Source organism: Camelus ferus, chromosome 12 (assembly GCF_009834535.1).
Source record: "Camelus ferus isolate YT-003-E chromosome 12, BCGSAC_Cfer_1.0, whole genome shotgun sequence".
In the NCBI taxonomy this organism is placed as follows: domain Eukaryota; kingdom Metazoa; phylum Chordata; class Mammalia; order Artiodactyla; family Camelidae; genus Camelus; species Camelus ferus.
In genome coordinates this window covers 17,730,934-17,757,458 of record NC_045707.1, presented here as the reverse complement: position 1 = coordinate 17,757,458, position 26,525 = coordinate 17,730,934, and the positions used below count along the sequence as shown (strand labels likewise).

The window sequence follows — 26,525 nt, the reverse complement described above, 5'->3', positions numbered from 1 at the left end:
ACCAGGGGCTGTCTCCGTCATTCTGAGTGTGGTGGGCAGGACTGAAGGTAGTCCGCAGAAGAGAGCTGCTATGAGGGGCTGGACAAGGAGTAGAGAGAAGGGCCAGGGACTCCAGAAATGTGAGAGGTGAACACAGAGATGTAGGCCAGAGACCCCCAACACAGCTTTATTAACACTCCAAGACAACACCAGCAATCTTTCCATGTGTGAGGTCCCAGAGGTGAGGAGGACAATGGGGCAAGGCCTGAAGGTGAAGTGTGGGGCTCTGGGTTCCTGAGTTACTCATCACTCAACAAATAACCCAAGATGACAGCCCCACGCTCCTGCCAGCGCCCTGCAGCCCCCCACCCAGCCTTAGCCACTGCTTCCGGTGGGACAGGGGGAGTTTCCATTGCCGTCTGAGGACCCGGGCAGAGGCTGGCCCATGCGATCCACACACCAGCAGGGACCTCGGCGCTGCCCCTGGGAGGAGCGGCACTGGGGAGAGAGGAACACGGATCAGAGGTGCGGCCCAAGACTCCAGCAGGAGATGAGAGGGGCCCCGTGGGTCGGGGACAGGTTGTGAACTCCTGAGTCTGAGTGTGTAGTCTAAGTATGCAGCAACATCTGAGTGTTCTCAGGACAGTGAGGCCCGCTGGGTTCCCTTCCATGGCTTCTTTTCTTCACCCACCAAATTGTGCCCATCCCTTCTAAGCCAGAACCGTAGCTTTCAAAGTATGGTTCCCAAACCAACAACATCAGCATCACTAGGGACCATGTTAAACATGCAGATTCTCAGGCTCTGCAGGCAGGGCTCAGCCACCCATGTATAGATCCCTCTCGCTGATTCTGATGCTCCTCATGTTTGTGAACCTCTGAGTTAGGCATTGCTGAGATAGTCAAACTCCTCTCCCTTGCTGTGGTTGGTTATTCTCTGTATTTGTGTAGGCCCTAAAGTTGGGAGATCCTTAAAGGCAGGGGCAGGGTCTTATTTATGCAACTTTGTAGGTCCCCCTCTCCCAGTCCCTGGTAGGACACTTGTACTGACTGACAGACCAAGGGAGGAGAGGAATGGCCTTACCTGTCGCTTCCGGTAGAAGCCACGATGGTCACAATTAGGCACATAGAGGGTTTGAGACCCGCGGTAGATCTCGGTCTGGAGTTGCTGCAGCACTGAGTCCAGATGTCTGCGGCAGGGGCCCTGGGGGGAGGTATAGCTCTGCTGCAAAGCCCGCTGGCCCCGCCAGCCAGGCATCCAGGACTGATGTGGGAGTCTTCTCCAAGCCCAAGGGAGCAGTCTCAGATGGGAAACTCCAGGGATCCCCACCCTTCCTGCCCGCTTCCAGCCCCAAACGCACCATCTCAGTGTCTTGAATGCCCCCATGATTGGACCGGGAAGCAGTGGTAGAGGTTCCCGAATTTTTCTGTTGGTCTCTGTGGTTCACGTCCTGTGGGCGAGTGCTCCCTGCCTGGGGCTTGCTCTCCTTAGGATTCTCCCCTACAGCCACAAGAAAAATGGGGGAAAGAGAGGCCAGAAATTGACCAGATTTCAAAGGCCCGAGCCAAGTGGAAACTAGCAGGGCTTTTAGAGTAGGGAGGGGGTTTAGAACCTGGCTCCACCATTGCCTTCCTGGCCTCAGTTTCACTCTCTGACATATGGTGATACTACCTTTCCTGACGTTAGACTAGTTTTAAGGCTTATAAGAGAGAAGCACTTTGGAAAGCAAACATCAATACATTCATTGATCCCGAGGTCTTGGGCTTTGGCTGAAAAGACCTGGCTTTTCCGTCAGAGGCCAGCAGGGGGTGCACCAAGCCAGGGAGATGGGGCTGAAGAGCAATGGCGGTTCGAGGGGGTTAGCTGGGACCCAAGTGGAATGCGTGTCCCCGCTGTGACCCTGCTGTGACTCAGCCCACTCCTCCCAGGCCTCAGACATGGTTACTTTGGGGGCACTGCAGTGGGGACCTCTCCCTTCCCTGAGGCTCAGCCCAGCTTAAACTCAGTGGATCCAGGACCCGGCGCTATTCAGTCTTTAATCAGGGCGCTGGCAGGGGAGGGGGGAACAGGTTGCAAAGGTACAAGAATGACCTGCTTCCGACCTGCAGGGTGCTCTTTGTTCTGGAGAAAATTTCACAAAAGGTACTGAGGGACTTGGAGGAGACCTCAGGACGGGAGGGGAAAGTCAGGGTGTCAGGGCAAAGAAAAGACAGGGAGGAGAGCAGGCACTGCTTGGAATTTGCCCCAGCTGTAAAGTGAGATATTATGAGCTCTGAAGTGATCATCTCTTTCTCTCCACGTCCAGAGACAAGCTCTGCTCAGTCCCCAGCCCTCAACCTAGCCAGCTGCTCCTATCTGCCTACTACCCCAAACCGAATAACCATTTCCTTTGCAGTCCTGAATCTGATCCTTCCTCCTCCACACTCCTCAGACCTTGCCCCTCATTCCCTCTATTCAGCATCCTACTGTGACCATTCTCCCAGCTGCCTCCTCTGACCTAGACCACCCCTTTCCAGGAGGACCACTAGCAGCCTGGACCCAGGCATTTGGGACTGAAAGAAACTCCCAGTTGATTTCCCATCCCTTCCTGAGAAAGAAACCAGGAGTTCAGATGGCCTCCAGTGGGGGCCATTTGCATCTCCTGCTCTCCCCATCTTCCTGCTGCCCCCCAGCTTTCAGGTTCTGACTCACTTCTGTCCCACCCACCCAATGACTCAGTCTTCTAGTCTCCTCTCTGGGTTAGGGTGGGGTGGGGTGGGATGGGTGGAGGGTTCTGAGAATCTTTAAATCATAATCCTGATTTGGCAGATTCCTTATTTTCCCACCTCTATCCCTCCCTCCCGAGGGGGGGCCCCAGCCCCTGCCCCATAACCCTAGTCTAGTCTGAAAGAACTCTGGATATGGGCCATGGTCTATTCTCCACGCCATGTTCAGGTGCTTTGGACACCCTGATAGGAGAACAGGAGATATTTCTCAACATGCGCAGGATTTGGGAATCTGGAGTTCTCTTCCCTCGTTCTCCAAGTGGAAGCTGGGAACAATGTCTACGTCCTTTCTTTAGCTGCGGGAGCTAAGAGAGCTGGGCCGCTGTGGCAAACGGCATGTCCCTAAACCCTTCCGTTCCTCCCTTTCCCTTCAAGAGAAAATAGGCAGAGGGGCAGAAAAGGTTGCGAGGTCAGATACCTCCCTGCTTTATCCCCAGGGCCCCCAGACGCACCCCAGACTTCTAGAAGCTCCCGCACTTGCCCCTTCACCCCCCAAAATTTGTCCCCCAGAGTTGGGGAGGAGGAAGCGTCAATCGCAGGACCCAGAGGCTGGCAGGGCTGCCCGCGCGCATCCCTTCAGGACCCCGCTGGCAGATTTGCGGGTCTCACGTGGGCGGGGCAGGGGCGGGGCGCGGACTCACCCGAGGGCACGCGCGCCCGGCAGCGGCCCCGGCCCAGCAGCAGAGCCCGCAAAGGCGCCTCGTCTTCCTCCGGCGGCCGGCACTGCAGTCCTGGGGTGCAGTTAGGAGTGTAGACCCCGCACTGCTGCCCCTCCCTCCTGAGACAGCCCCCAGCTTCCGCACAGCCCTCCGCGGGAGGCCCCCCATTCTCCTCCTCCACGCAGCCCCCTGGACATCCTGCCTGCACCCCCTGCCCGCAGCCTGGGCACCGTGCCAGGGCGCCTCCTGGGCAGGCAGCGACCAGCAGAGTTAAGAGCAGTGGCGGCAGCAGCCTGTGGGGGGTCATGGTTAGGATTTTTGCCCCGTCCACTCCTCCCAGAGCAGTCGTAGCGCAGCTGCTGCCCGCCGCCGCCCCTCTGCCTTAAGTAGCTGCCGGCAGGGGCCCGGCCCTTTAAGAGCCAGGTGAAGGGGGGCGGTGGAGAAGGCAGGGGCATTCCCTAAACTGGGTGGGACTGGAGAGGCCCCCCCTCCACCTGGGTCCTCCCCACTTTTCTCTACTTCCTCCCTTCCCAGTTTCTGTTTACTTCCCAAATTACTCTGATTTTTCTTGCTTTGTTCCTGGGAATCTCGCCCGGAATTTGGGAGCTGGACAGCTGGCTGGAGGCACTGGAGGGTGGGGAGGGGGAGAAGAAGAAAAGGTCGGGAGTTGAGATGAAGGGGAAAACCTGAAATCCACTTCGGGTGTATGTGTGGTGAGTGAGACTCCACAGGGGAGGGAGAAGTTACAGTACTTAAGTGGATGGACAAGGGATGGTGAAGCGGTCATGGGAGGGATGTGGGCCAGTGGAAAGAGAGAAAAGGGGGAGATGATGGAGAGTGGGGTTTTCAGAGAACTGACTGCTGATGGGAGAAAATAAACCAAGGAAGAGGTGAGAAAGAACAAAACTGAGGGAGGGGCAAGAGAAGGTCTCCCTGAGATGTGACTGAGGGGAAGGTGGGTGTTGGGGACTAGACTGGGGTAAAATGACAGAAGGGGCTGGGGTAAGCAAGGGGTGAGATGGGGAGTGGGTGGGGAAGGTACATTTTGAATGAACTGTCAGAAATCCTAGCGCTGTCTGGGACTGTGGGAGTCCGGAAGGATTGCAGAGGGGCTGAGTTGCAGGAGCAGAACTGTCTGAACACCTCAGAGGTAGGGACGGAAATCGGTCTGCTGAAATTATGGGGTGGGGGTGGGCAGAGGAACCCATACTCTGGGTGCTCTTAGGGACAGTGTCCAGAGAGCAGACCCCACCCCACCCCTGTCCTTTATCCAGGTCAGGCCACCCCTCCATTCCTCTCCTTTCCCAGAATCTGTCCCCTACTCCACCCCCACCCAGTATCATCCATTGGGTTTTCTGGATTATTCTGGCTGTGCTGTGTCCAGGGGGCATTGGACAGTGTCTGGTCTGAGTGTTTCAGTGCCTGCTGCCCGGGCTTTCCCTGCATGGGTCTGTCTACCCCCAACCCTCAGCGCCCTTCTCCAGGCAGTGCCCCGCCCATCCCCAGCACTCCTCGCTGAGCCTTCCTTCTCAGAGGGAGGAAGAAGGACCGTTTCCTTCTGCAACCCACACCCACCCAGCTCTGGGTTATGCAACCACGGCCATCTCATTCTTTCCTAAAACAAGGGCTCTGGGCAGTGACTAAGTTTAAATTCTGGGCCCCCAAGCAAGAATGTCAGCAAGGGCTTCCTGAACTTTTAAGTAAATATAAAATAGAAAGAATTTCACTCCCAGCCCTGCCCCCAGGGCTACCCTGGGACCAGCATTTGGGGAGCAGTGTCTTCCAGTGGCCCTGAGACAGTGACAGATTGGGCAGGTGGGGAGGGAGGGGTGCTGGGGGAGTGGGAGTGGGCAGCTATCCTCCTCTCTGGGAGGATCTGGGACCCCCTGCCCCAAGCTCTGACCGCAGAGCAGAGAACTCCATCCTGTTGCCCCCCCACCCCTCCCTGTCCTTATTACTATTTATTTTGCCCTGCACATGGTTCTGACTAGGGCTTTTCTCCTCGGCTCTAGCTGGTTGCTCCTGAATAAGATGGAAAGTCCTGTGGGAAGTTGGGATGGAGAAGAGATGGCCATGCTCCCTGCAAGATCCCAAAGGTGGCTTTTTAAATGCGTTTATACTCCTTTTTTTAGGTTATATTGCAAAGAAGCCCAGTACCCTGCTAGCCTCTTACATCCACCACTGCCTTCTCAATACCCTCTTCTCAAATTCTGCCTTCCCTCCTCCCACATCACCACCGCCACTCCTACACATTCCCCCTGGTTACTGCTCCCCCCTGCCCAGCTTGGTCCCTGGCTGCAGTATAAGTGGTCTAAGCAGGCTGCACCGCCCAGTACTGCCTCACCCCTGCCACCCCAGCCCTGCTCTCCCCTCTTCCCCAAGCCTCCAGCCCAGATGTCCAGAACGGTGTGCTGTCAGTCCTGGGGTCTAACCAGCCTTGCAGACTGAGACTCTTAAATTCTGCTTTTCCTTCCTTTGGGATATCCTTCACCTCAGCACCCAGAGCAGGGATCTGAAGCACATGATGGATGCTCAGGATGGAGTGTGGGTTGAGAAGCAGACAAATCCTGGGGACTCCAGGCCTCTGTGGATAGGAAAGTTTGCTGAAAGCTTCTGCCAGGGCTGTGGAAAGGCTAAATAGCTAGGGCTGTTACTTAGGTGTTATCACTTAACTTTGACAGAACTTCCTCCTCCTTTCTCAGGTTACACTCTGTTCTCCTGGTCTCTGATGCTCTGCATCTCTACACCCAGCCCGTCCCTCCAAGTCCATGGCAACCTCAGGTGCTGACTTCCTGTTGAGAACCAGGGGTAAAAGGGGGAGGATCTGCCTGGATCGTTTTGAGATTTGAGGAAAGACAAGTGGTGGCACAATTCACAGACAGAAAGCCCCAGAGAGGAGGCTCAGTGACCACATCATGACGTGGCCTAAGTCTGGTGTGGGCCTGATGGGAACTGTTGTGATAACCTCAGCTGGTCTCCAGCCTCAGGTTGCTGCCATCTGTCCCACACATAGCCTCCCCGTTGGTCCTGCTGAGATGCGGTACTGGCTCCTGTGACTCTCTCCTCCTCGAAAGCCCTTGGTGGTACTCCATGTCCCCGTCCCCACCCCATATGGCATCCACGGCCCTGTGGACAATGGCCCTGGAAGTACCCTCTGGTTCAGCCAGCTGGTGGGGACCAGTTTGGCAGTTTTCCATCTCTGGGTCTGAGGGGAAGTGAGGTTGTGGTGCTCAGAGGGGATTTCATCCCTTGCACTCCAAGTTTTCAGCTCACACAGATGAAATTCTCCCCCTTCCCCCACTCCCTGCAAACCAAATTCCACCACCTCTTCCCTACCTGCTTGGCCAGCTATCTGTCTTTCTCTGAATTCATCTACATTATTGCGTTGCTGTCTTAAAATCTTGCTTATTTTTTCTTATGTCTTATTTTCCCAGTTAGATTCTGAGTGCTTTGAGAACAGGAGCCGTATACCCTCTTCATCTCTTAACCCTCAGCTCCCAGCCCATATAAGGAGTTTGGAATCGATACAACTAAAGGCTGTCATTTTGGGTGGGAGCAAAGGCAGTCCTGGGGGATGGCCTGGAGAGGTGATGGGGGAGTATTGTAACGCTTCTGGAGGCTCCACCAGTGCTCCTGTACTTCTGAGCTAGCCCAGGCCACCCCAGGGGCTCTCTTGGCTCTCTCTCTCCTTCGGCCCCTCCTCTCTCCTTTCCTCTTTCTCCCCTTGCTCTCAGAGTAAAGGCTGGAGAGACTGAGAGGCCCAGAGTGTAGTCAGGGTTCAATAAGAGAGGGAAATGTGGCCGCAGGATAAATCAAAGAGGGCTTCCGGGAGAATAATAGGGCTTTACATTAGACTTTAGGAGAAGAGATGGGTTTGGTTGAAGAGGGGAGGGTGGAGGGCATCTCAGATAGGAAAGTACATCTTTGTGTAACAGCTATGAAGATAAAGGGGCAGGGGAGCAGAATAGTGCATGTGTGTGTATGTGCGTGCATGATGTGTGTTCTGCCTGGATTCCCAGTGTCCCAGTGATATCAGAGAAAGGAGAACTGGGACAGGAGCAGAGCAGTTTTCTAGACTGGGCTGGAATCAGCCAGATGGTTGGGAGCTGGGAATCGTTAGTGGGAAAGAAGGAATGACTGGGGGTCTGAGATTTGCCTTTTTGGGGGTAATTACATGAACAAAAGTACCAATAGATTCATAGAGCATCTATTTATGTGGATGTAACTAGATTATATGGACACAAAGAGGGAGGAATTGTGCTCCCAGGGAGCTTAGAGTTAATATCTGTCCACCCAACACACACTTAACACCTAAAAATCAACCAGGATGCTAGGTTATTCCAGGATCGAATGCAGACTGTGATCAATGAATCTATCTGTATTACACATGTATGACATAAACATACTGAAGGGGTGAGAAAAATATGCTGACCTAAGTAACTTTGGAAAATAGTGTTTTGACTGGAAACTGTAAGGCTAAAGATAAAATGAATGATGTACTCTACATTCTACATAAACGCTGTACTCAAGTTGATAAATTTGGTACTTGTGGGCTTATGGGTTAAAATTTTTGAAACTGCTTTACATGTATACTGGGGATCAGCAAATAAGTAGTGGACATTGGAAGCCAAGTTTCTCACTGCCGGAGAGAGAAGTTACAGGTAAGCAACGGGGGAAGGCTAGAGTGAACCCTGTGGTATTGGAGTAGAGTAGGAGACATCGGTGTGAACTCACGTTTAGCATATATAAACATGGGTAGATACAGAAACAACTGTCAATGTGTGTGCATACACGGGCGAGTATACATGTAAATATTACCTACCTCTGCTCACCGAGAGGGCCTAGGAGCGATGCCACTCCGACAGCAGGGAGCATACCTAGCACCCAGATCTTAATTTCTAAATACCATTCTCCAATAAAAGGAAGCAGAACTCCTTCTAAAAATGGCTGATTCTGGGTCTGGAGAAGGGAAAATACAAAATGAGCTAGAGTATCTTTTTTTTTTTTTTAAACATTTTTAATTTATTTATCATCATATTATTTAATTATTTTATTTTGGCTGAGGTGGGGAGGGGGAGGTAATCAGGTTTATTTATTTTTGGAGGAGGTACTGGGGATTGAACCCAGGACCTCATGCATGCTAAGCATGCACTTTGCCAATCGAGCTACACCCGAGCTGAAGTATCTTATAGTCCCAGAAAGGACAGACATGCTCAAAAAACAAAAGAGTGGGAGCTTACCCAAGGGACATAAGAACCGACCTGAAAAAAAAAAAAAAAAAAAAGAACCGACCTGAAAGAGCTCTCAATGGTCAAAGCAATTTGTGCAACACAATAACTAATACACTATTTGATTATAAACTAAGCTATAAAATAAATATCCTTCAGTACATACTGATTATATTAGTTTGCTAAGGCTGCTGTAACAAAGTACCATAAATAGGGTGGCTTAAAATAATAGAGATGTATTTATTATTTCACACATCTGGTGGTTTGAAGTCCAAAATCAAGGTACTAGCAGGGTCATGTTTCCATTGAAACTTCTTTCTTGCCTCTTCCTAGCTTCTGGTGGTGGCCATCTATCTTTGGCATTCCTTGGCTTGCAGATGCATGAGTCCAATATCTGCCTCTGCCATCACATCCTCACATTGTCTTCTTTCTGTGCATATCTGTCCAAATTTCTCCTTTTTATAAAGACACCAGTCATATTAGATTAGGGCCCACCACCAATCATCTCATTTTACTTTGGTTAAATATGCAAGAGCCCTATTTCCAAATGAGGTCACATTCTGATGTATTGGGGGTTAGGACTTCAACATTTCTTCTTTTGAGGGATACAATTCAACCCATAACACTGATACAAAAAACTGATTGAATAAATATATAAATATGTGGGGAAGAGGAGACAAATCTTCCTTCCAGAAGATTTCCAAATAACTTATGTGGATAATCTCCTTTCCAGAAGGTGGAGCTTAATACCTCTTGCCCCCTTGGGCTAGAATTGGTGCCTTGTTCCCAAAGACTAGAGGACAGGAGGGAAAAATAGTAACTTTGCAGGGGAGACACCTGGCAAACATCAGCTGAACCACATGACTAAAGTTAACTTCACCAGTGATGTCTTGTGGGTGTCATGTGCCCCCTGATATGATGAGGTGAGAAGCACTTCACCTCTAGGGATTTCTTTCCACAAACCCATACTTCCAATCTAATCATGTGAGAAACATCAGGCAAATCCAAATCAAGAGATATTTTACAGAATACCTGGTCTGTACTCCTCAAGACTGTCAAAGTTATGGAAAACAAAGAAAGACTGAGAAACTGCCTCAGACCAGGGGAGACTGGAGACAGATGACAACAAAAGCAGTGTGGTACCCTGGATTGCATCCCAGAACAGAAAGAGGAGATCAATGGAAAATGATTAAATCCAAATAAAGTCTGGAGTTTAGTTAATAGTAATGTACCAATGTTGATTCTTAGTTTTGGCAAATGTACTATGGACATGTAAAATATTATTAATGGGAGGAACTGGGTAAGGGTTATTTGGGAACTCTCCATACTGTCTTTGCAACTTTCCTGTAAGTATTTCAGGAAATCTAAAAGTATTTCAATATAAAGAGCTTATTTTAAAATCAGTATATACATATATGTATAAATGTATCATAGTAGTGGCTTGACCTCAGTTTCTAAATAAACAAAAACTTTGTGTGTCTCATGATATGAGCTGAAGATATAGTTATAAATAAGACATGGCTCCTGCTTCCAAAGAGATCACAGTCTAGTAGAGGATGGCCACATGAACTACTGATAATGAGGATAATAATAATAATAATAATAATAATAATAATAATAATAATAATAATAAAATAATAATAATAGCTTACATTATCTAATACTTTCTATATGCCAAGAACTGTGCCAAGTACTTTACATTTAATCCCCACTGTAAGTTTATAAAGTGGGTGATATTATTATTCTCATTGTTCTTCCCAAAGGAGAGCACCAAGGCTTCAAAGAGAAGTGATGGAGCACAGATTTGAACCCAGATCTCACTTAAGCCCTCTATGACATGCCTCACTGTCACCAATGTCCTAGTCATCTTTGAGAATGTTGTTGGAGGTCTTTGCTTAGAACCCTTTGCTGGGCAAATCCATCTCCAAAAGGCCTCTTCATGGGCTGTGGGTTGTCACTCTCAAGGACTTTTAAGCATGATCACTTGGACTAAGAAAAGGGCCATTTCATAGAGCATCTGTGGTTAAATTCTGAGCCCATAATATGTTGCCATGACCACCAGGGCTATCAAAATATTAGGTATCACAAGGAAGTATACAGGAAATAAACCAGAAGACCTACCCTAGGGGCCTAAGGGAACTTTCCCCCTGTCATCATTTCAGACTCAACACATCTAAAACCACACTTACTATCTCCCCTCACAAACAATTCCTCAGCTTTTCTATTTTTGCCAGTGGTCTCATCACTCTCGCAATTTCCTAGTGGTCCTCCACTCTTTTCTCTTTTCTCATGAAATTACCTATTCTTGTTAGTCAGTCTTTCCTAGTGGTTCCCCCAATTTGGTCTTAAAGTGTTTTCATTTCCATGGCCATGTTGATGTTTTGGGTTCTAATGGTCTTTTATTTGGACCACTGATAGTCCGTGATAGTTTCTTACGGACTGCCTCGTTTTCAGACTTTGCTCTGTATCCAGACTATCCTTTCTGGAATGAAAATAGAGCATATAATTCCTCTGCTCAGAAACTTTCAATAACTTCCTATTAACTCCAGTATCAGGACCAAATCCTTGGTTTTGAATCCACTAGTTCTACCAGCCCTATTATTACCTTAGAAGAACCACCCACCCCTTGACCAAATATACTCTTTGAATTCATACCTCTGAACTCATAATCATGCTCCTAACTTTCCCCTTCTTCTCTGTGTATCCTCTAATTTTTATTATCAAGCTCTGGGTGAAACTGAATCGTCTGTTCACTCTGATCCCAAGGAGGTCACGGTCTGGGGAAAACAGACTAGCAAACCAACAATGATACTACGTAAGAATAAAAGGGATCAAGGGCCAAGTGAACAGACGAAGGAGAACTTAAGTTTGCCTGGAAGAATCAGAGAAGGCTTCACAGAGGAGGTGATGCGTTCGTTGATTCTTGAAGGTGCAGTTCTCTCCTCCGGGAAGGGAATGCTCTGCCCAGAAAGAACTAAAGGTGACACGAAATGGAGCTCGGGAGATTATCAAGCACATGGTAATGATAGAATTTGGGAGAATACAAAGCATATGGTAACAGGCGCACGAGTTCTGGAAGGCAGCCTCAGGCTCTGCATCTGCAAAAAGGAGATAACAGTAAGAGTCGTGTCATAAGGTTGCTGATGGATTCAAAGGGCATTCCTACCACGCTTTTAGCATCACGTCTGACACAAAACGACTGAGCGGTGCGGAAATAGTCGCAGTATTTGTGGGTGCGTAGTGACCTTCCCCGCCCGCCCCGCCTGGCGCGGGATCCGCCCCTTGACCAGCCAGTCAGCGCCCGGGGCGCCCAGCACGGCGTCCGCGCCGCCACGTCGCCGCCTCCCACCCTCTCGGCACCCGGGTTTATCAGCCCCTACCCGGCCCTAGGTACCCGGTACACCGGGCCGCGCCCGACCCGGCCTATGTACTCCGATTGGCTGCTGCAGGTGCCTGTCATCCTCGGCAGCTGCAGATTGGCCGGGGTCGGTGGAAAGAGGCGGGTCTCGGGGAGAGTAGGAAGGGCGGGGACCCGGATGTGTGTGTTGGCGGCGGCCGAAGAGCTAGAGTGCGGAGCTGAGAGGCCTATGGATGAGGAGGACGCGGCGGCCCCGGTAGGCGGGGATCGGGGGCGGGGTCCCGGAGGCCTCGGGTCGGTCTCCACGGAGCCTGAGGCGGGAGGCGGGGGTCCTGGGCGGAGGCTTCGGAGTCAGGGGCGGGGCCTTGCGCTCTGGTCACTGGCTTCCTCCCTGGGGACCCTTCTCGGCCCAGTGCTGGGCCTGGGGAGACAGGGCGTAGTCACACTGCCGAGCCAGGGCCCTTTTCCCCGGTCTCGTCTGAGTGGTCGGGCTGTGCCCAGGGTGGAGGCGGGGCCCGGGGCGGCCGCCACTCGCCGGTGCCAAAGCTGTGGGCTTCTAGGCAAGCAGATGCCCCTCGGTCTGGGGCGGCAGCCTCCACCTGGGGTCTAGCCCTGGCCGAGTGCCCAGGAGGCCAGTCCTAGGGCTGCCCCGCAGGTGCCTATCTTTCTGGGCCACGTGGTGGCTTGTAGCAACTGCAGAAGGGTGTAATATGCGCATTGGGATTGAATGTGGCCCAGCCAAGGCTTCCTAAGCACCTACTGTGTGCAAGGCACTGTCAGGCCTTGATGGAACCCTTTTGGGGGATGGGAGGAGTAGAGTCACTTTTGGTTCCCAGGAAAAATTCATTCATTCATTAATTCATATGTTAGCGCTGTTAGTGTATTAAACACCTGGGTCATCCTACTCCTCTCCATCTTCACTGCTACCATCTTGGGGGATGCCATCTCTCATTGGAGCAGCTACAGCAACCTCCTAATTAACTGTTCACCACTTCTGTTCTTGATCTTATGATTATTTAGTCTCCAACCAGCCGCCTGAATGATCTTTATGATCTGATAAACCTTAAAATCATATCATTTCTTCAGACCCTCCAGAGGTTTCCCATCACACTTGGAATAAAATTCAAACTCCTTAACATGGTCTGTAGGGCGTCAGTCTGACCCCTACCTTCCTCCCATCTTCTTCTTGTACCTTCTCCCTCCCTCACACTGCCTACACACCAGCCACCTGGCCTTTCTGTTTTCCTACCTTGCCAGCTGCCTTGCTTCTCAGGACCTGTGTCTTGGCTATCCCCTCTGCCTGGGATGCTCTTTCTTGGGCTTGACGCATGCCTGGCTCCTTTTCTTTTCAACTCAGATGTGACCTCCTCAGAGAGGGCTTCTCTGTGCCCTCTGTCCAAGGTACTCTTGAGACAGAGTTTACCCCATTATTTATCACATTACTCTGCTCTTTCCTTCTCTAACCCTGTCATGTCTGTTTATTGTTTGTTAGGCCTCCCACACTAGGATGGAAGCTTCCCTCTTGTTCACAGCTGTCTCCGTAGCATCTAGAACAGTAGAAGCACATAGTAGGAGCTCAGTAAATGTTTGCTGAATGAAAAGATGAAGATGGGGACTGTTGAGGTCAACCTGGGCCACTGGCTTCCAGTCCAGTGTCCTCTCTGCATTCTGGGCGGAGCAGGCCGAGGTGCTTTGCTCAGGGCCCTGCTACCTCCTCCTCAATCCCCATCTTCCCTGGCAGGTTTGTTCTCATGAACAAGATGGATGACCTCAACCTGCACTACCGGTTTCTGAATTGGCGCCGGCGGATCCGGGAGATCCGAGAGGTCCGGGCTTTCCGATATCAGGAGAGGTTCAAGCACATTCTTGTGGATGGAGACACTCTGAGGTGAGTTTCAGGAAGTGCGTCCACATTTTCCTTTCTGTGCTAGATCTTTGAGATGAAAAGGGGCTCTTTCAGAGGCAGAGGACTGTACTGGGAGTGGGGTGCCGTGGACCCTGGAGGCTTTCTGAATGGAGCAGTGCTTGCTGCTGTACCTGCCTCGCTGCTGTCTGGGTCCCTCTGTCCTGGTCCACACTGAAAGCAGTCATATCAGAGACTGTAGGCTACTGGTCTCAGGAGTTGCCCAAGTGCCTTCTTGAGAGGACTGTAGTGAGCCTGGGCAATGCCTGGCTCTCCTGCCTGTGTCTGTGGGGTCGGGCTGGTGAAGAGTGGCCATGTCAGAGGCAGTGGATTTCCTGTTTTGGGAAGGACAGTCCTGTAGCGCATCTTGCTTACCACCTTCCAACACCCTGGTTTGTGTTTATGTTTGTTTTCTCTCCGTTTTCTGGCTTGAATGCCTTCCCTGACTCCTTCAGAGCCTCATTCTCTCACAAAAGTTGTCACCATAGGGAGGAAGCAAGTAGTGCTATTTAGCCTGGAGACTAGAAAGCTGAGGAGGGGACACTGGATAACTGTCTTTCAGTCTAGGAGGGCTTTTGTACAGAGGATAGAGACTAGCCGTTCTCCAGCTCCCTGAGGACAGAGCCAGAGGAAAAGGGCCGAAGCTGCAGCATGAGGGATTGAGGTTAGACAGGGTTGTGAGACCCTAACAGGCAACTGAGGGAGACTCCATATTCTCTTCCCTACTGGCAATGAAGAAGCCAGGCTTGTGTTGGTCTGGTGTGGGTTGGACCCTGGCTGGAGGCAGCTGGAAGGGTGGGCAACCTCAAGTATCTTCTTGTGGTGTTTGCTGCAGATGTCCTGAAACATGACGGATTCTCCTCTGTGCTGGCCCTCTTGGGATGGGGGTTGGGGTTGCTGAGGCCCTTCCCTCAACTCCTGAGCTAGGCTGCTAATGGAACTCCCCCTTCCTTCCTCCTCTAGTTACCATGGAAACTCTGGTGAAGTTGGCTGCTACGTCGCTTCTCGACCTCTGACCAAGGACAGCAATTATTTTGAGGTGATCAAGGCAATGGGTGGGCAGAGCAGGGGGTGAGTTGGTTAAGCCCCAAGGAGCTCCTTTACTAGATTCTTGATCTAGGCCTTCAAATTTTCCATCAGGATTATACTGTTGGTTGGGAAAAGGGCATAGGATAGCATGGTGCCTAATCTGACAGGGACCCTGGGGTCCTATCACCCTGTCCCTTCTGCTTTCCTGCCCTTCATCTAGGTAGACTTTGACCCATGTCCTTTCCCACCCCCTAACCCAAGCCTGGCGTCTACTCCATCTCCTATCTTTTTCCATATCTTGGAAATTATTTTCTAAGTAATCGTGGTAATGCGGGCCCCCACCCTCCCTGGTTCTCCCTCAGTGCCCTTTTTCTCTGATTCCCCTGTCTTTTGTCTTTTTGAGCCTCAGCCCTTTTTGATGTCTAACTCCCATCCTTGCTAACTGTGCCCTGCTCTCCTCCCTCCAGGTGTCTATTGTGGACAGCGGGGTCCGGGGCACCATTGCTGTGGGACTGGTCCCTCAGTACTACAGCTTGGATCACCAGCCTGGCTGGTTGCCCGACTCTGTAGCCTACCATGCTGACGATGGCAAGTGAGTTGCCTCTTGTGGAACCCGACCCCTTTCCTATGGATTTGGGGATCTTAGATATAATGGTCTACCTCAGGGTGGCTTTGTCCATTCCTTCACCTGTCTCAGGGGTGTTTTCATAGACATTTCTGATCAGGACAGGAAGGTGGCCTGATGGCTATCCTTGGAGGTTTGTAGATGTAGAGGGGAGGATGGAGCGGGGACATAGGTAGATGCCATTGCAGAGTGACTGGGAGCAGTGAGACAAGGCCCCAGCTGTTGGCACTGGGGAGAAGTTGGGAGGCCAGGCTCGGGTTCTGTGTCGGTGCTGCTCTGTCCACAGGCTGTACAATGGCCGAGCCAAGGGCCGCCAGTTTGGATCAAAGTGCAACTCTGGGGACCGGATTGGTTGTGGCATTGAGCCAGTGTCCTTTGATGTGCAGACTGCCCAGATCTTCTTCACCAAAAATGGGAAGCGGGTGAGTGGAACATTCTGAGTGGGATTTAAGTGGCTTGTAGCTGTCCAGGGGTTTGTGTGAGTGATAAGAAAGAGTCTGCGGGCTGGGGCTTGCCCAGGGTCCTGGAGGCTTGTTTTCCATCTTCTTCAGTCCAGCCTCAGGGTCTCCTGAGGTTTCCTGCCTGTAGGAGAAGACATTTCCCCTACCTGGGGGAAGCTGGGACACTCATCAGGTCATAGATGCAGAGGGCCAAGCAGTACAGTAGAGGATGAGCAGAAATTATGGGCAAAATTGAGTGATTTGGGGAAAGGTTTTGAGCAGAAAAAAAGGGAGGGAGATTATGGCCTGACTACACACGCCGGAGGTCCCCTTTGGGTTTTTGACCTAAATGCTTTTGAGGACATGTCCTTTCTGTGCTTTGTGTTTCTCGTTTCACTTCTCCTTTCCTTCCCTCTTCAGCAAGAGGCCAGTGATGGTGAAGGGCTGGGAGAAGAGCAAGTAGGAGAGACCCCAGTTCTCTCTCTTCCCCCACCCAGCTCCATCTCCCACCCTGGGAAAGTTGCCTTCTCAGGCCTTGACCAAGAGGTCCCCTTCCCTTAGCATCTGTGCCTCAGCACTTTCCTGCTCCGGAACACACTCACACATATCACAAGCACTTGGCAACATGACAGGAGACTCGTGCTAGCTGAGCAAGGTACCCCCCGAGCTAGAAGGCAAGGACTGCTTGGCAGCTTTTTAAACTTTTCTGCACCTCTGTTTTGCTGTCTGTCAGCGTGTGTGATAATGATTGGTTGCATCATCTCAAAATTCCCCTTGTGAGAATTAGATGAGCTGTGGAGAAGTGAGCCAGGAGACGACTCTCTCCCTCCCCGTGCTGCAGGTGGGCTCCACCATTATGCCCATGTCCCCAGATGGGCTGTTCCCAGCCGTGGGCATGCACTCCCTGGGGGAGGAGGTGAGGCTGCACCTCAACGCCGAGCTGGGCCGCGAGGACGACAGCGTCATGATGGTGGACAGTTACGAGGATGAGTGGGGCCGGCTGCACGACGTCCGGGTCTGCGGAACTGTAAGTAAGGGGCGGGGGGTGGTAGGGGGCGGGCAGGGAGGCCTGGGCGGAACACGCAAGGACCACATCAGCAGGTCAGGGTTGTTTAGAATGGGGAGTGAGGACAGTGTCTTTTGTAGGGTTTTGGAAAGCGGGAATTTTGGCAGGAGAGTCTGGCACCCTGACCTGACTCTCAAGTTCAGATCTGCGTTCTCCTTACCATTGGTTCCCCTTCATCTGAGAGCTCAGGCTAGTAGCTTTACCCTGGGAACAAGCACTAGCCCTCCTTCACTTTCCTTCGTTCCTTCAGCCTGTAGTGTCCCCTGCTGCCCTGCATGCCAGCCTGTGAGAGGCTGGGCTGACTTGGAAGCAGGTTGCCTGGGCTTCCCTGTTGGCTTGATCCCAGCCCAGGCGGCCCAGCTTTCAGTTCACCGTGCTGTGGGGCGGGTGTGGTCACGAGTCCCGATCAGGTGCAGGAAGGGTCTTCGAGACCTTTTTTGAATAAGCGTCAGTGTCTTTCCCCTACATTTTATAGAGGATAAGAGTAGAGGCAGGTGATGATTCAGTGACCCGCCAAAGCTGGCTTTTTTATACATCTCATCCTACCCGCTCTAGCCCCCTCCCTGGATTTTAACTTTCTTGGGCAGCGTATGGACCTTGAGAGAGGGAAGTTCTTCCTACCTACCCTCTGTGCCTCACACTGGGTTGGGAGTGAATGGATGCTGAGTCAGGGGTCTGGGCCTGACCTCCAGTGGGCTGCTCAGGCCTCCCGCTTGGAATTGTCCCTCTGCTGCCCTCTCGCTCCTGGCTCAACCTCTCCCTCCACTCTCTGGCCTTCTCACCGCGACCCGGGCTGTTTTCAACTCCGCCTTCGATAGCAAAACAGAAGCAGCAGGGGGTGGGAGAGGGTTCTGAGCAAGGCTCTCCACTTCTGGAGTTCAAGGTGAGTCAAACACAAGGAAAATGGCATAAAGCGTGCCCTCCTGCGGCTTCTAATGCTCTGCACCCACTTCTGGCATTGGGGTCCCAGGACTGCCGTGGCTGCCTCAGGTGCCCACTCTTTGACCTTCACCTCTCCTTTCCTTTCCCCTTCCACCATCATTTTGACAACATCTACAGAGTTGAACTTGGGCCTGAGCCAGGGCGATGTTCCAGCTCTCATCCCTGACCTCTCCTCAAGAGTTTTTTCCTGGCATCCTTTCCGTGCCTGGACCTGTCCCCACTCTGCTCCCTGCTCCTCCCAGGCAATCCTTTCTAATTGATGCAGAATCCTGTAGACATTTATAAATAGCCTTCCTTCCTCCCTGCCCTTCCCCCAATGCCCTCAGGCCACATGTTTAAGAATTGTTTCTGTCTTAGACATAAGCTGTTGCGCTTGGCTCTCCTCTCAGATCCCCACCCCAGCTGGGGACCACTGGTCGGGTGGGCACACTACTCCCTGAGCACTTGCTCCTCTGGGGCAGACTGGGACACGTGCCTCCTGAAGGACTTTTGCTTCTCTTCTCGGCTTGCCGACTACCCCATCTTTCAAACGAGGGTGACTTACCCAGTTTCTTCCAGCCCCTCGGCCCCTGCCATCCCCGTGGGTCTCCTGGCCTCCTGCTTCGTGTCCCTTCTGACCATCCACTGTATTTCTGACCCAGCAGTCAGAATGGTGTCAGCCTGGAGAAGCCTGGGAGAGGTCTTTGGGCCATGCCTGTGCCTCCTACTTCTAAAGATGTCTAGCACAGCTGTTTTTCCTCTCTGCCCTTCCTGTTTTCACGTCCCCCTCGGTGGGGAGCCCTTCCCTGGGACCTCAGACCTCTGCCATTGTTGCTGCCTGTTTCTCCTGCCCTGAGTGAGGTTCCCAGTAGAGCACCCTGTGGAACCGTGAAGGTTTGGGGGAGGCTTTTGCACCATCCCGTCCAGGTTTCTCAGTGCTGAGGCTGTCGGCACCTTAGGTGAGACAGTTGCTTGATATATAGGACCTTTAGTATCCCTGGGTCCCAGGCCCAGGGTGCTGGTAGCTCCCCCACTAGTTGTTGGGACTGCCCGCACACTCCCACGTGTCCTCTTGTACTGCTGATGAGCAGACAGTCAGACAGGAAAGTGAAGAGACTTGATCAAATGTCAAACAACGAATGGGTAGCAAAAACTAAGCCCAGATATTAATTCTTTAGCCCCTCCCCCCGCCTTTCCCTCTGTCAGAAGCATGCTGCTAGTCTGCTCTTCTGTACCCAGACATCTCCTTTCCTGCCTGCTTCTCATAAGGTGAACCCAGTGTTCCTGGGCTTCGGTTCCTTCTTCCCCTGGGCTTCTGTCTGGTGTCTCTAGCCAGGGGCCTCCTCGGCTGCTGTGGAATTCTCTTACTCCTCGCCCTCTCTCTGTTTTGAAGTCTCAGTGATCCTCTCTTCTCCCTTCTCACTGGTTCTTCCCATGAAGAAGAGTGAATTCAACTCCTGATCTTTCTTCCCTCCAACCTTTCACTGAAAAATTTCTAGAGTTAGCACGGTGAACCTCCCCTGAATTCCCAGAGTCAACAGTTGTTAACATTGAGTTGTGTTTGTTTGATCTGAGGATCTGTGTGTAGCAGACCTGGCTAATTTCCAGAGGGAAGTCTTTTTCTGCTTCCTGTGGTCTCACTTTCCCCTCCTAAAGAGGGCCCCCTCCCCACAGCTCTGGGGGTGCTTGAATTGCTGCTGCATTTGCTCAGGGATGGGAGTGCCCCTCATCCCTGCCCCTAGGCCTTGCAAAGTGAGGTACAGTGTTGTGGGTTGGGGGCAGTAGATAGTGCTGGGGGATTAAACTCATTCTGTCTTTGTTTCCCTGGTCACAGCTCCTCTGACAACTCCTTGGTGACAGGGCAACAACAGCTTTGGTACACAGAGTGGAGTGAATGAGGCCCCACCTTCCCAGGGGTCCTCCGGGGACCCAACCCAGGAGGAGACCATGTTGGGGCCTGAGCTGGCCGGTGGGGAGCATGTTCTTGGTTCATGTTTCAGCTGCTTCTAGGCCCTCAAGGCACTGAGCCCTCCCTTGCTCCTGTCAAGAGGGATTAGGGTCTCTGCTGGCAAGAGGAGGAGGGTGGATACCAGCAGGAGAGAAGAGGCTGAGGAGGCACTCCTGGCATGAGGGTGGGGGTGGAGCACAGGAGGCTGTCTGCACTCTGGTCTGCAGCTTCTGCGCTGTGGCAGCCAGTCTACCTGTTTGGCCTCTCAAGACTTTGGTTGTATGTGGAAAGAGGTGGAGGGGGCGGACGGGGTGTCTTGAGAGCCTTAAGGAAAGAGTTCTTCCTGTGGCCACCAAAGATGTAAAGGAACATGCCTGTTGATGGGGCATTGTTTGAGGAGAAACACTGGGAGGAATACAATTGGTCAGTTGGGGTGGAGTCATCTGGGGAGTGGTCATGTGTCCCAGGGAAACAGTGACCAGTTCCGGGGGCCCAAGGGGCCATTCTAGATGGAGGTAAGGGCTGAGATGAAAGATCATTTCCATCTTTGTGACTGGCACTTCCGATCTCTTGTAGCTTTGGGGTGACTGTTAATGTTTAGGGAGCCTTGGAACGTTGGGGTAGTCCAGCATAACCCCCACTTTCTGATTTAGGGAGAGGCCGACACATGCATTTATCATCTGCTGGGGGTCAGGCTCCAGGCTAAGCCCTTGACACTCCATTTTATCTTCTCACCTGATTTGGGAGATGCAGGTCTTGGCATCCCTATTTTATTGATGAAGAAACTGAGGCTTAAATAAATGAAGGTCCCTTGCTTGAGTTTAGTGGCCAGGAATTAATAGGGGTCAGGATTTGAACCCAGGTCTGTTTGATTCTCTTTCAAACTAAGAGGCATCTGAGGTGCAGATTGAGGGACCACCATCTAGATTCTAGCAATTCAGACTAGGGGCTAAACCTCCCATCTCCTCTGGGCTCCTGACAGCTCGAGTCTAAGGAGGGGAGGAGAGTACTCAAGCAAGGCTGTATCTAGATGGCAAACATCCTGCGACCCTGCTGCTCTAAGTGCTCTGAGAAGGATCTGGAGGGCTGTGCCCAGGGGCAGGAGAGTGGACCGGTGAGGATCAGAAGAATTGGGGTGGTTTACACCCTGAGGGGCGAGTGAGTCTTCTCATGAAGAGGGCAGATTGTGCAGTGACCTAGTCTTCCAGGTGGTCAGCAGTCTGTTTCAGCAGCCTGTCTGAGCTGCTCTGTAGGGTGGGGGGTGGGTTTTAGAGCCCCACACTAGTGTGTCTCATTCTCCTGGCCGTCTAGCTCAAGGAAGCTTCCCCACCCTGTCCGTAGACAGCACTGCCGCCTCCCCTCCTCCGGGCTGAGGCAGAGGGAATAGTTGGGCGGGTTTTTCCCAAGGATCAGGGTCTGGATCCTCTGTCTCTTGGCTCTGGAAGCAGAGAACGCTGTGTTTCCTATGCCGAGGCCAGTTGGATGGAGTGGGTCAAGGGCAGCTGTGGGGTCCCCCACCCAGTTCTGCAATGTGGAATGGAGAGGGTGGGCTGGGGGCTGCTTGGACTGGGTGGAGTGTCAGCTAGTTAATGTGCATGAGACCTCACCCCTCCCGGCTTTGTGGGGAGACACAGAGGAGCAACCCAGGCCGAGCGACGAACACACAGGACCATAAACAATTCTGACAGCATGGACCGTAATAATATTCAGTAAATCAGAAGACCATCTGCAGAGGACCCCTTTCTGATGAAAGAAAGCAGTGTGAGACAATGAAGACTTGGGCTCAGAGTGTCAAAGAGCACGAAATGTGTAAGGTCCTGGCTGGAGGAAGGAGAGGAGAAAGGTTTAGGTAGTCTCCTGTACAGCTCTGGCTTTTCTCCTGGCCCCCCCCTGGTCCCCTGCCATCAGTTCTCTGGTGAGGAGGGTATGATAGATTTAAGGTGGCAGGGCTGAGAAGGGGGCCGAGTCCCTCTGTGGCCTCTCCGAAGTGGGTGGTGAGGATGCAGCCCCTGCCTCTGCTGAAGACACGGAGGTTTCGGCAGGAGAGCATAATGCCTTTCCTGTTCAGGCAAGAGTTCTTTGTGGGGTGAGAGGCCAGCATCCAACGCTCGCCAGGGAGAAGTGGAGGAGGTCCCCAGGGAGTGAGTTTTCTTCAGGGCTGGAGGGGTGGGAGGGTAGAAGAAAGTCTTGAGGGGCAGTTTGGCTAATTAAAAAGGGATTAAGGAATCCCAGGTGATGCTGAGGGTGGGGGAAAGGGGATAGGGTTGAGTCACAGCCCCACTATTACCATGACAACTGATAAATAAATCCTCCCAGACTGGGGGTTGCCGCCCCGTCATGCCCAGGCAGGATCACTGTGGGGCTGAAGAGCCCCAAGAGCCCATCAGCCATCTCCCCTCCACACCCCTGCTCCAGCTTGAAGGATCCACGAGGGGCTGGGAGCAGGGAAGCCTGCCTTCCTAGCTTCATTCTGCCTACTCCCCTTCCTCACATTAGATGAGGGAGCAGAGCTGGTCGTTCTGGGTTCCCTGGCTTCCCTCAGCACCTCCCTGACCCTGCTGCAAACAGCTCTGTTCAAAGCCAAGTAAAACAAAGACCTTGAGAAACTGTGTCAGCCCCATCCCAGGCAGCACTGGCTTCTGAGCTCACCCCCTCTCCCCACCGACGTCTGGAGTTGGCCCCTGACCTCTGCGTCCTCCTCATCCCCATTAAGGCGCCCTTTCCTCAGCCTGGTCTTCCCTCCTCCTCTGCTCTGTGTTCAGGGCCCCTGGGTGGACCTTTTCCGGCAGGGTGACTGGGGGGGAGTGATGGCCAAGTGTGCAGGGCCCCGTGTGGGCCCGGCGCTCAGCCATCCAGTCCGCAGTGCTGCACTCCCCGTCTCCCCACAGCAAGGGGAGGGTCTCCGGCTCAGTAGGCAGGTGGGCACCACGTTGAACAAGGAGCTCAGCTCTTTTGCTTGTGCTGCCTCCTCCTCTTCCCCCGGCCCACCTTAGCTCTGTTCTCCCCGGCCTTCCCTGGACACTCAGACCCAGGAAACTGGTTCTCTGGGCTTGGGCCCAGGTTTCTGGGGTGGATGTCAGCCTGCCCCCCACTCCCCCACTCTCCCCCCACAGCTGCTGGAGTACTTGGGCAAGGGCAAGAGCATTGTGGATGTGGGGCTGGCCCAAGCCCGGCACCCGCTGAGCACCCGGAGCCACTACTTTGAGGTGGAGATCGTGGACCCTGGAGAGAAATGCTATATCGCCTTGGGACTGGCCCGGAAGGTGGGCGCTAGTGCTGGCTTTTTGCCTGTGGAGCTGCTTAGCTCTGGGAGCTCTTGGGGAGATCAGGGGCTGGGCTGTAGAGAGAGGTCTTAACCTGAGACAGGACACGGTCGTATGTGTCTGCTGTGTAAGGATACAGACCCTGAGTGACCTTGGAGCTGAGTGTCGTGACCGCACCATGCACACTGAAGCCTGGATGTGGGGTGGGGGCAGCCTGCAGCCCTGGCCGGGAAAGCCACACACCCTTCCCACCTTCCCTGCTTCCCCTGCAAGCTCCAGGGCCTAAAGGAGTGAGGCTGTGGGGTTGGGAGCAGCCCTCTGGGCTGTAGCTTGTTCCAGGAGATTGAGGGTTCAGGTGCCACTCGCCATCCTCTCTTTGTGTGTGCTACCGTGGATTTTCTGTTTTCATATTGGTACAGGATTATCCCAAGAACAGGCACCCCGGCTGGAGCAGAGGATCTGTGGCTTATCATGCGGGTATGCGAGGGGTTGCCCTGGGGAAGCCGGGTGGTGGGGATACAGGGGCACTGGAGCATTTTCCTGACTCCACACGAAGGGCCTCTCCTCCAGCATCTGGCTGCAGAGACTTCCCTCTGCTGCTGTCCGCTCTCCCCTTCCCAAGCTGCTAGCACTTTCTCCTTGTCTGTGTTTTCCCTCCCAGCCCTAAAAGCCAGGGGAGCAGAGCAGGGGCGGGGGAATCTGGGCCCGAGCTGGACATTCCAGGCCTCTGAGTTGGCTCCCTCTGCACCCTTCCTGCAGATTCTGCATTTTCTTTTTATGGTCCGCTTGATTTCCTTTAGGGCTTTCTTTTGAAAGGACAAGCCTGCCAGCTGTGGGTTCCTGGACCCACCTCTCCTTCCCCTCCTCAGCCCCTTCCCCTCTCTGACTCCCTGCGGGAGCCTCCCCTTTAGCCCCTTGAGTGGATGGACAGGTGTCTCTTTAATCTAGTGCCCTTGTCCTGCTTCTTTCTCCATCTTTTAAAAATTTTATTTTATTTATTATTTTTGGGGGGAGAATTACATATTTATTTATTTGTGTGGTGTTACTGGGGATTGACCCCAGGACCTCGTGCATGCTAACTAAGCACATGCTCTACCACTGACTGTGGCCTCCCCCCACCCCTCCATCTTTGTTTCACCTTGCCTCCTCCCTTCCCCAGAGCCAGAGATGGAGGGGATGCTTCAGCCTGGAGCCGGGGCCGTGCTGGGAGCTGTAGGGCATCAGCCCCTCCTTCAAGTGTGTGTCCTCTCCCCTCCCTCCAACAGATGACGGGAAGATCTTCCATGGCAGTGGTGTGGGGGACCCCTTTGGGCCACGCTGTTACAAAGGGGACATTATGGGCTGTGGAATCATGTTCCCCCGGGACTACATTCTGGACAGTGAGGGTAAGTGGGGTGGCTGTGGCCAACCAGTCTGGCCGGGCAGAGGGTGGGGGCAGTGCCACAGGCGCTCCTGTTTCCTGGCTTCCTAGGTGACAGTGATGACAGTTGTGACACAGTGATCCTGTCCCCGACTGCCCGAGCTGTCCGGAACGTCCGGAATGTCATGTACCTGCACCAGGAAGGGGAAGAGGAAGAGGAGGAAGAGGAAGAGGAAGATGATGGGGAAGAGATAGAGCAGGAGCACGAGGGCAAGAAGGTGGTGGTGAGTGGGGTGGGTCTGGGGTTGGACTAGGGGTCCTGGGCGTGGGCGAGGGCTGGTGTTAGGGTGGAATAGCCAGGGAAGAGGGGAAGGCCTGGTGCTGTTGTGGGCACAGGAGTTGGGGAGACTGCTTGGGAGGCTGGTTTCCAGCCTCAGGATGCCCTCTTGTGGTCACCTCCTGCATCACCCTCTGTCTCTCTCCAGCGGTGGTGGGAGTTGGGAGTGATGGGGTTGAGGCCAGAGTAGCTCTAGCATCCTCAAGGGAGAGGCCAGAGCCTGCCCGCCCCACTCTTTCCCCCACCTCCACCCACAGGTTTTCTTCACCCGGAATGGCAAGATCATTGGGAAGAAGGATGCTGTTGTACCTTCTGGGGGCTTCTTCCCCACCATTGGGATGCTGAGTTGTGGGGAGAAGGTCAAAGTGGATCTGCACCCATTGAGTGGCTAGGGCCTTCTCCCCTGGACCTGCCCCTTCTCCCTCTACTCGCCGTTTGCAGAACCAGGTACCAGTTCCTTACTTCCCTGAGGATTCAGAGGGTGTGAAGTCACTCTGCCCCTACCAGATCAGGCCCCTGTCAAGCTCCTGTGTGCCCACATTTCTGACCTGGTGCTGCCCCTGTCGTCAGTCCCTGGGCTCAAGTCCCTGCTTGGACAGGAACGGGCCCAAAGAATGGTGTTGCTCTCTTGGTGGGTCCCCCTGGCTTTGTCCAGTGGGCTTCCAAGGCTCCCCCCCCCCCCAGCCCACTGGCCCACATGAAGGGAGAGGAGTGAGTGACTGTTTCAGCTGCTCTGGGGCCTGAGGCTCGGCAGAGGGTGGAGAAGGACAGCTCCTCCCGTTTACCACAGTATTTCTCCTCGAATTTTTTGTTCCCTGTCCTCATCGTGTGAACCAGTTGCTGCTGTCATCCCCCCTGGCTGGGCTAGGGGGGCTCCCCGGGCCTCTCTCTCCTTCCACTGACTGCTGTCCCAAGAAGACTACTCGAGGGTCTCTGCTCTTTCCTCAGAGAGCCCACCTCCTCCCTCACTACCTGCTCAGGCACCACAGCCCCGCCGAGAATCCGAGTCTCCGGCTCTCCCCAGCCATACACACGTAGATGGTGCCCATGACGTGTTTGATGGAGTGAGAGAGGGGCTGTCAGGTGGGGGGACTGGGGCCTGTGCTCCTCTCTGCCCTTGCCCTCCTCGGCTCACCCGGGCACCCTTGTCCCTATTTTCCGGGGAGGGCTGTCTCTCCCGCGCGGTGAGGGCAAGACCCCAGAGCCCTGGGAGAGCCCAGAGGGCTGGCCCCGCACTCCCTTGCCTGCCCCCTGCCCCCGCTTGCTGCCTGTGCCAGTTGCCTGTTTTGCTTCAGTGTTTGATTCTAGCACTTAGGTGTGTCCTCCCCCCCCAAGCCCTCCGGTCTCCTACCCACTTGACCCCTGACCCCTCCCACACAGTGATTCCTGGGAGGGAGAGGGAGCAGGAGCTGTTGGCCTTGGTTTGCACAGAGTGGGCAGGGCTTTGGGGGGAGGGGGGAGCTGTTGTGCTGCTGGGGCCTCCTCTTCGGCCCTCCCTTCCGGCCCTGCACTATGATGTATGAAATGTATGTACAGACCAGAGATGTTTATACAGCCAATAAAGATGGAGTTTCCATATTTATCAGTACGGCCAGGACAGGAGAATCCTTTCTAGTGCGTGGGTCTAGGGATAGGCCTGGAGGAGG

The 26,525-nt window shown here is 53.2% G+C and overlaps 2 protein-coding genes and 1 long non-coding RNA gene across 9 annotated transcripts; 1 reads left to right on the top strand and 2 right to left on the bottom strand.

Moving 5' to 3' along the window:
• Positions 1-139: 139 nt before the first annotated feature.
• Positions 140-3,986, bottom strand: IGFBP6 (insulin like growth factor binding protein 6). Its single transcript, XM_032492937.1, has 4 exons — positions 3,384-3,986; positions 1,338-1,477; positions 1,061-1,180; positions 140-477 (listed from the first exon to the last, which is right to left on the bottom strand). The coding sequence occupies exons 1-4, from the start codon at positions 3,706-3,708 to the stop codon at positions 355-357; spliced, it is 708 nt and encodes a 235-aa protein (XP_032348828.1). The 5' UTR covers positions 3,709-3,986; the 3' UTR covers positions 140-354.
• On the top strand, positions 3,983-26,467 carry SPRYD3 (SPRY domain containing 3). Of its 7 annotated transcripts, none has more exons than XR_004324493.1 (14): positions 3,983-4,114; positions 5,414-5,497; positions 6,104-6,182; positions 13,729-13,875; positions 14,854-14,929; positions 15,387-15,511; positions 15,831-15,966; positions 16,826-17,011; positions 23,033-23,182; positions 23,602-23,659; positions 24,448-24,567; positions 24,654-24,826; positions 25,137-25,326; positions 25,828-26,467. XR_004324493.1 is itself a non-coding variant. In XM_014557390.2 (14 exons), exons 3-14 carry the CDS (start codon positions 5,458-5,460, stop codon positions 25,269-25,271), a joined length of 1,425 nt encoding a protein of 474 aa, XP_014412876.1. In that variant the 5' UTR covers positions 3,992-4,114; positions 4,463-4,551; positions 5,414-5,457; the 3' UTR covers positions 25,272-26,467. The 7 variants fall into 7 exon arrangements, 5 of the variants coding, with proteins under 5 accessions (XP_014412877.1, XP_032348826.1, XP_014412876.1 ...); XR_004324492.1 differs by having other exon boundaries at positions 25,717-26,467; XM_014557390.2 differs by adding an exon at positions 4,463-4,551 and having other exon boundaries at positions 3,992-4,114; positions 25,137-26,467.
• Positions 8,853-12,164, bottom strand: LOC116667596. Its single transcript, XR_004324494.1, has 3 exons — positions 12,024-12,164; positions 11,285-11,727; positions 8,853-9,084 (listed from the first exon to the last, which is right to left on the bottom strand). It is a non-coding gene; the product is annotated as an uncharacterized LOC116667596 (long non-coding RNA).
• Positions 26,468-26,525: the final 58 nt, after the last annotated feature.

Coding starts and splice junctions, on each gene's coding strand:
- IGFBP6 (XM_032492937.1), bottom strand. CDS start 3,708: ATGACCCCCCACAGGCTGCTGCCGCCACTGCTCTTAACTCTGCTGGTC. Junction 1,478..3,383: donor CCGGGCGCGCGTGCCCTCGG/GTGAGTCCGCGC, acceptor TTGTGGCTGTAG/GGGAGAATCCTAAGGAGAGC. Junction 478..1,060: donor GCTTCTACCGGAAGCGACAG/GTAAGGCCATTC, acceptor CTCTCTCCCCAG/TGCCGCTCCTCCCAGGGGCA.
- SPRYD3 (XM_014557391.2), top strand. CDS start 5,458: ATGGAGAAGAGATGGCCATGCTCCCTGCAAGATCCCAAAG. Junction 23,183..23,601: donor CCTTGGGACTGGCCCGGAAG/GTGGGCGCTAGT, acceptor ATATTGGTACAG/GATTATCCCAAGAACAGGCA. Junction 23,660..24,447: donor ATCTGTGGCTTATCATGCGG/GTATGCGAGGGG, acceptor TCCCTCCAACAG/ATGACGGGAAGATCTTCCAT.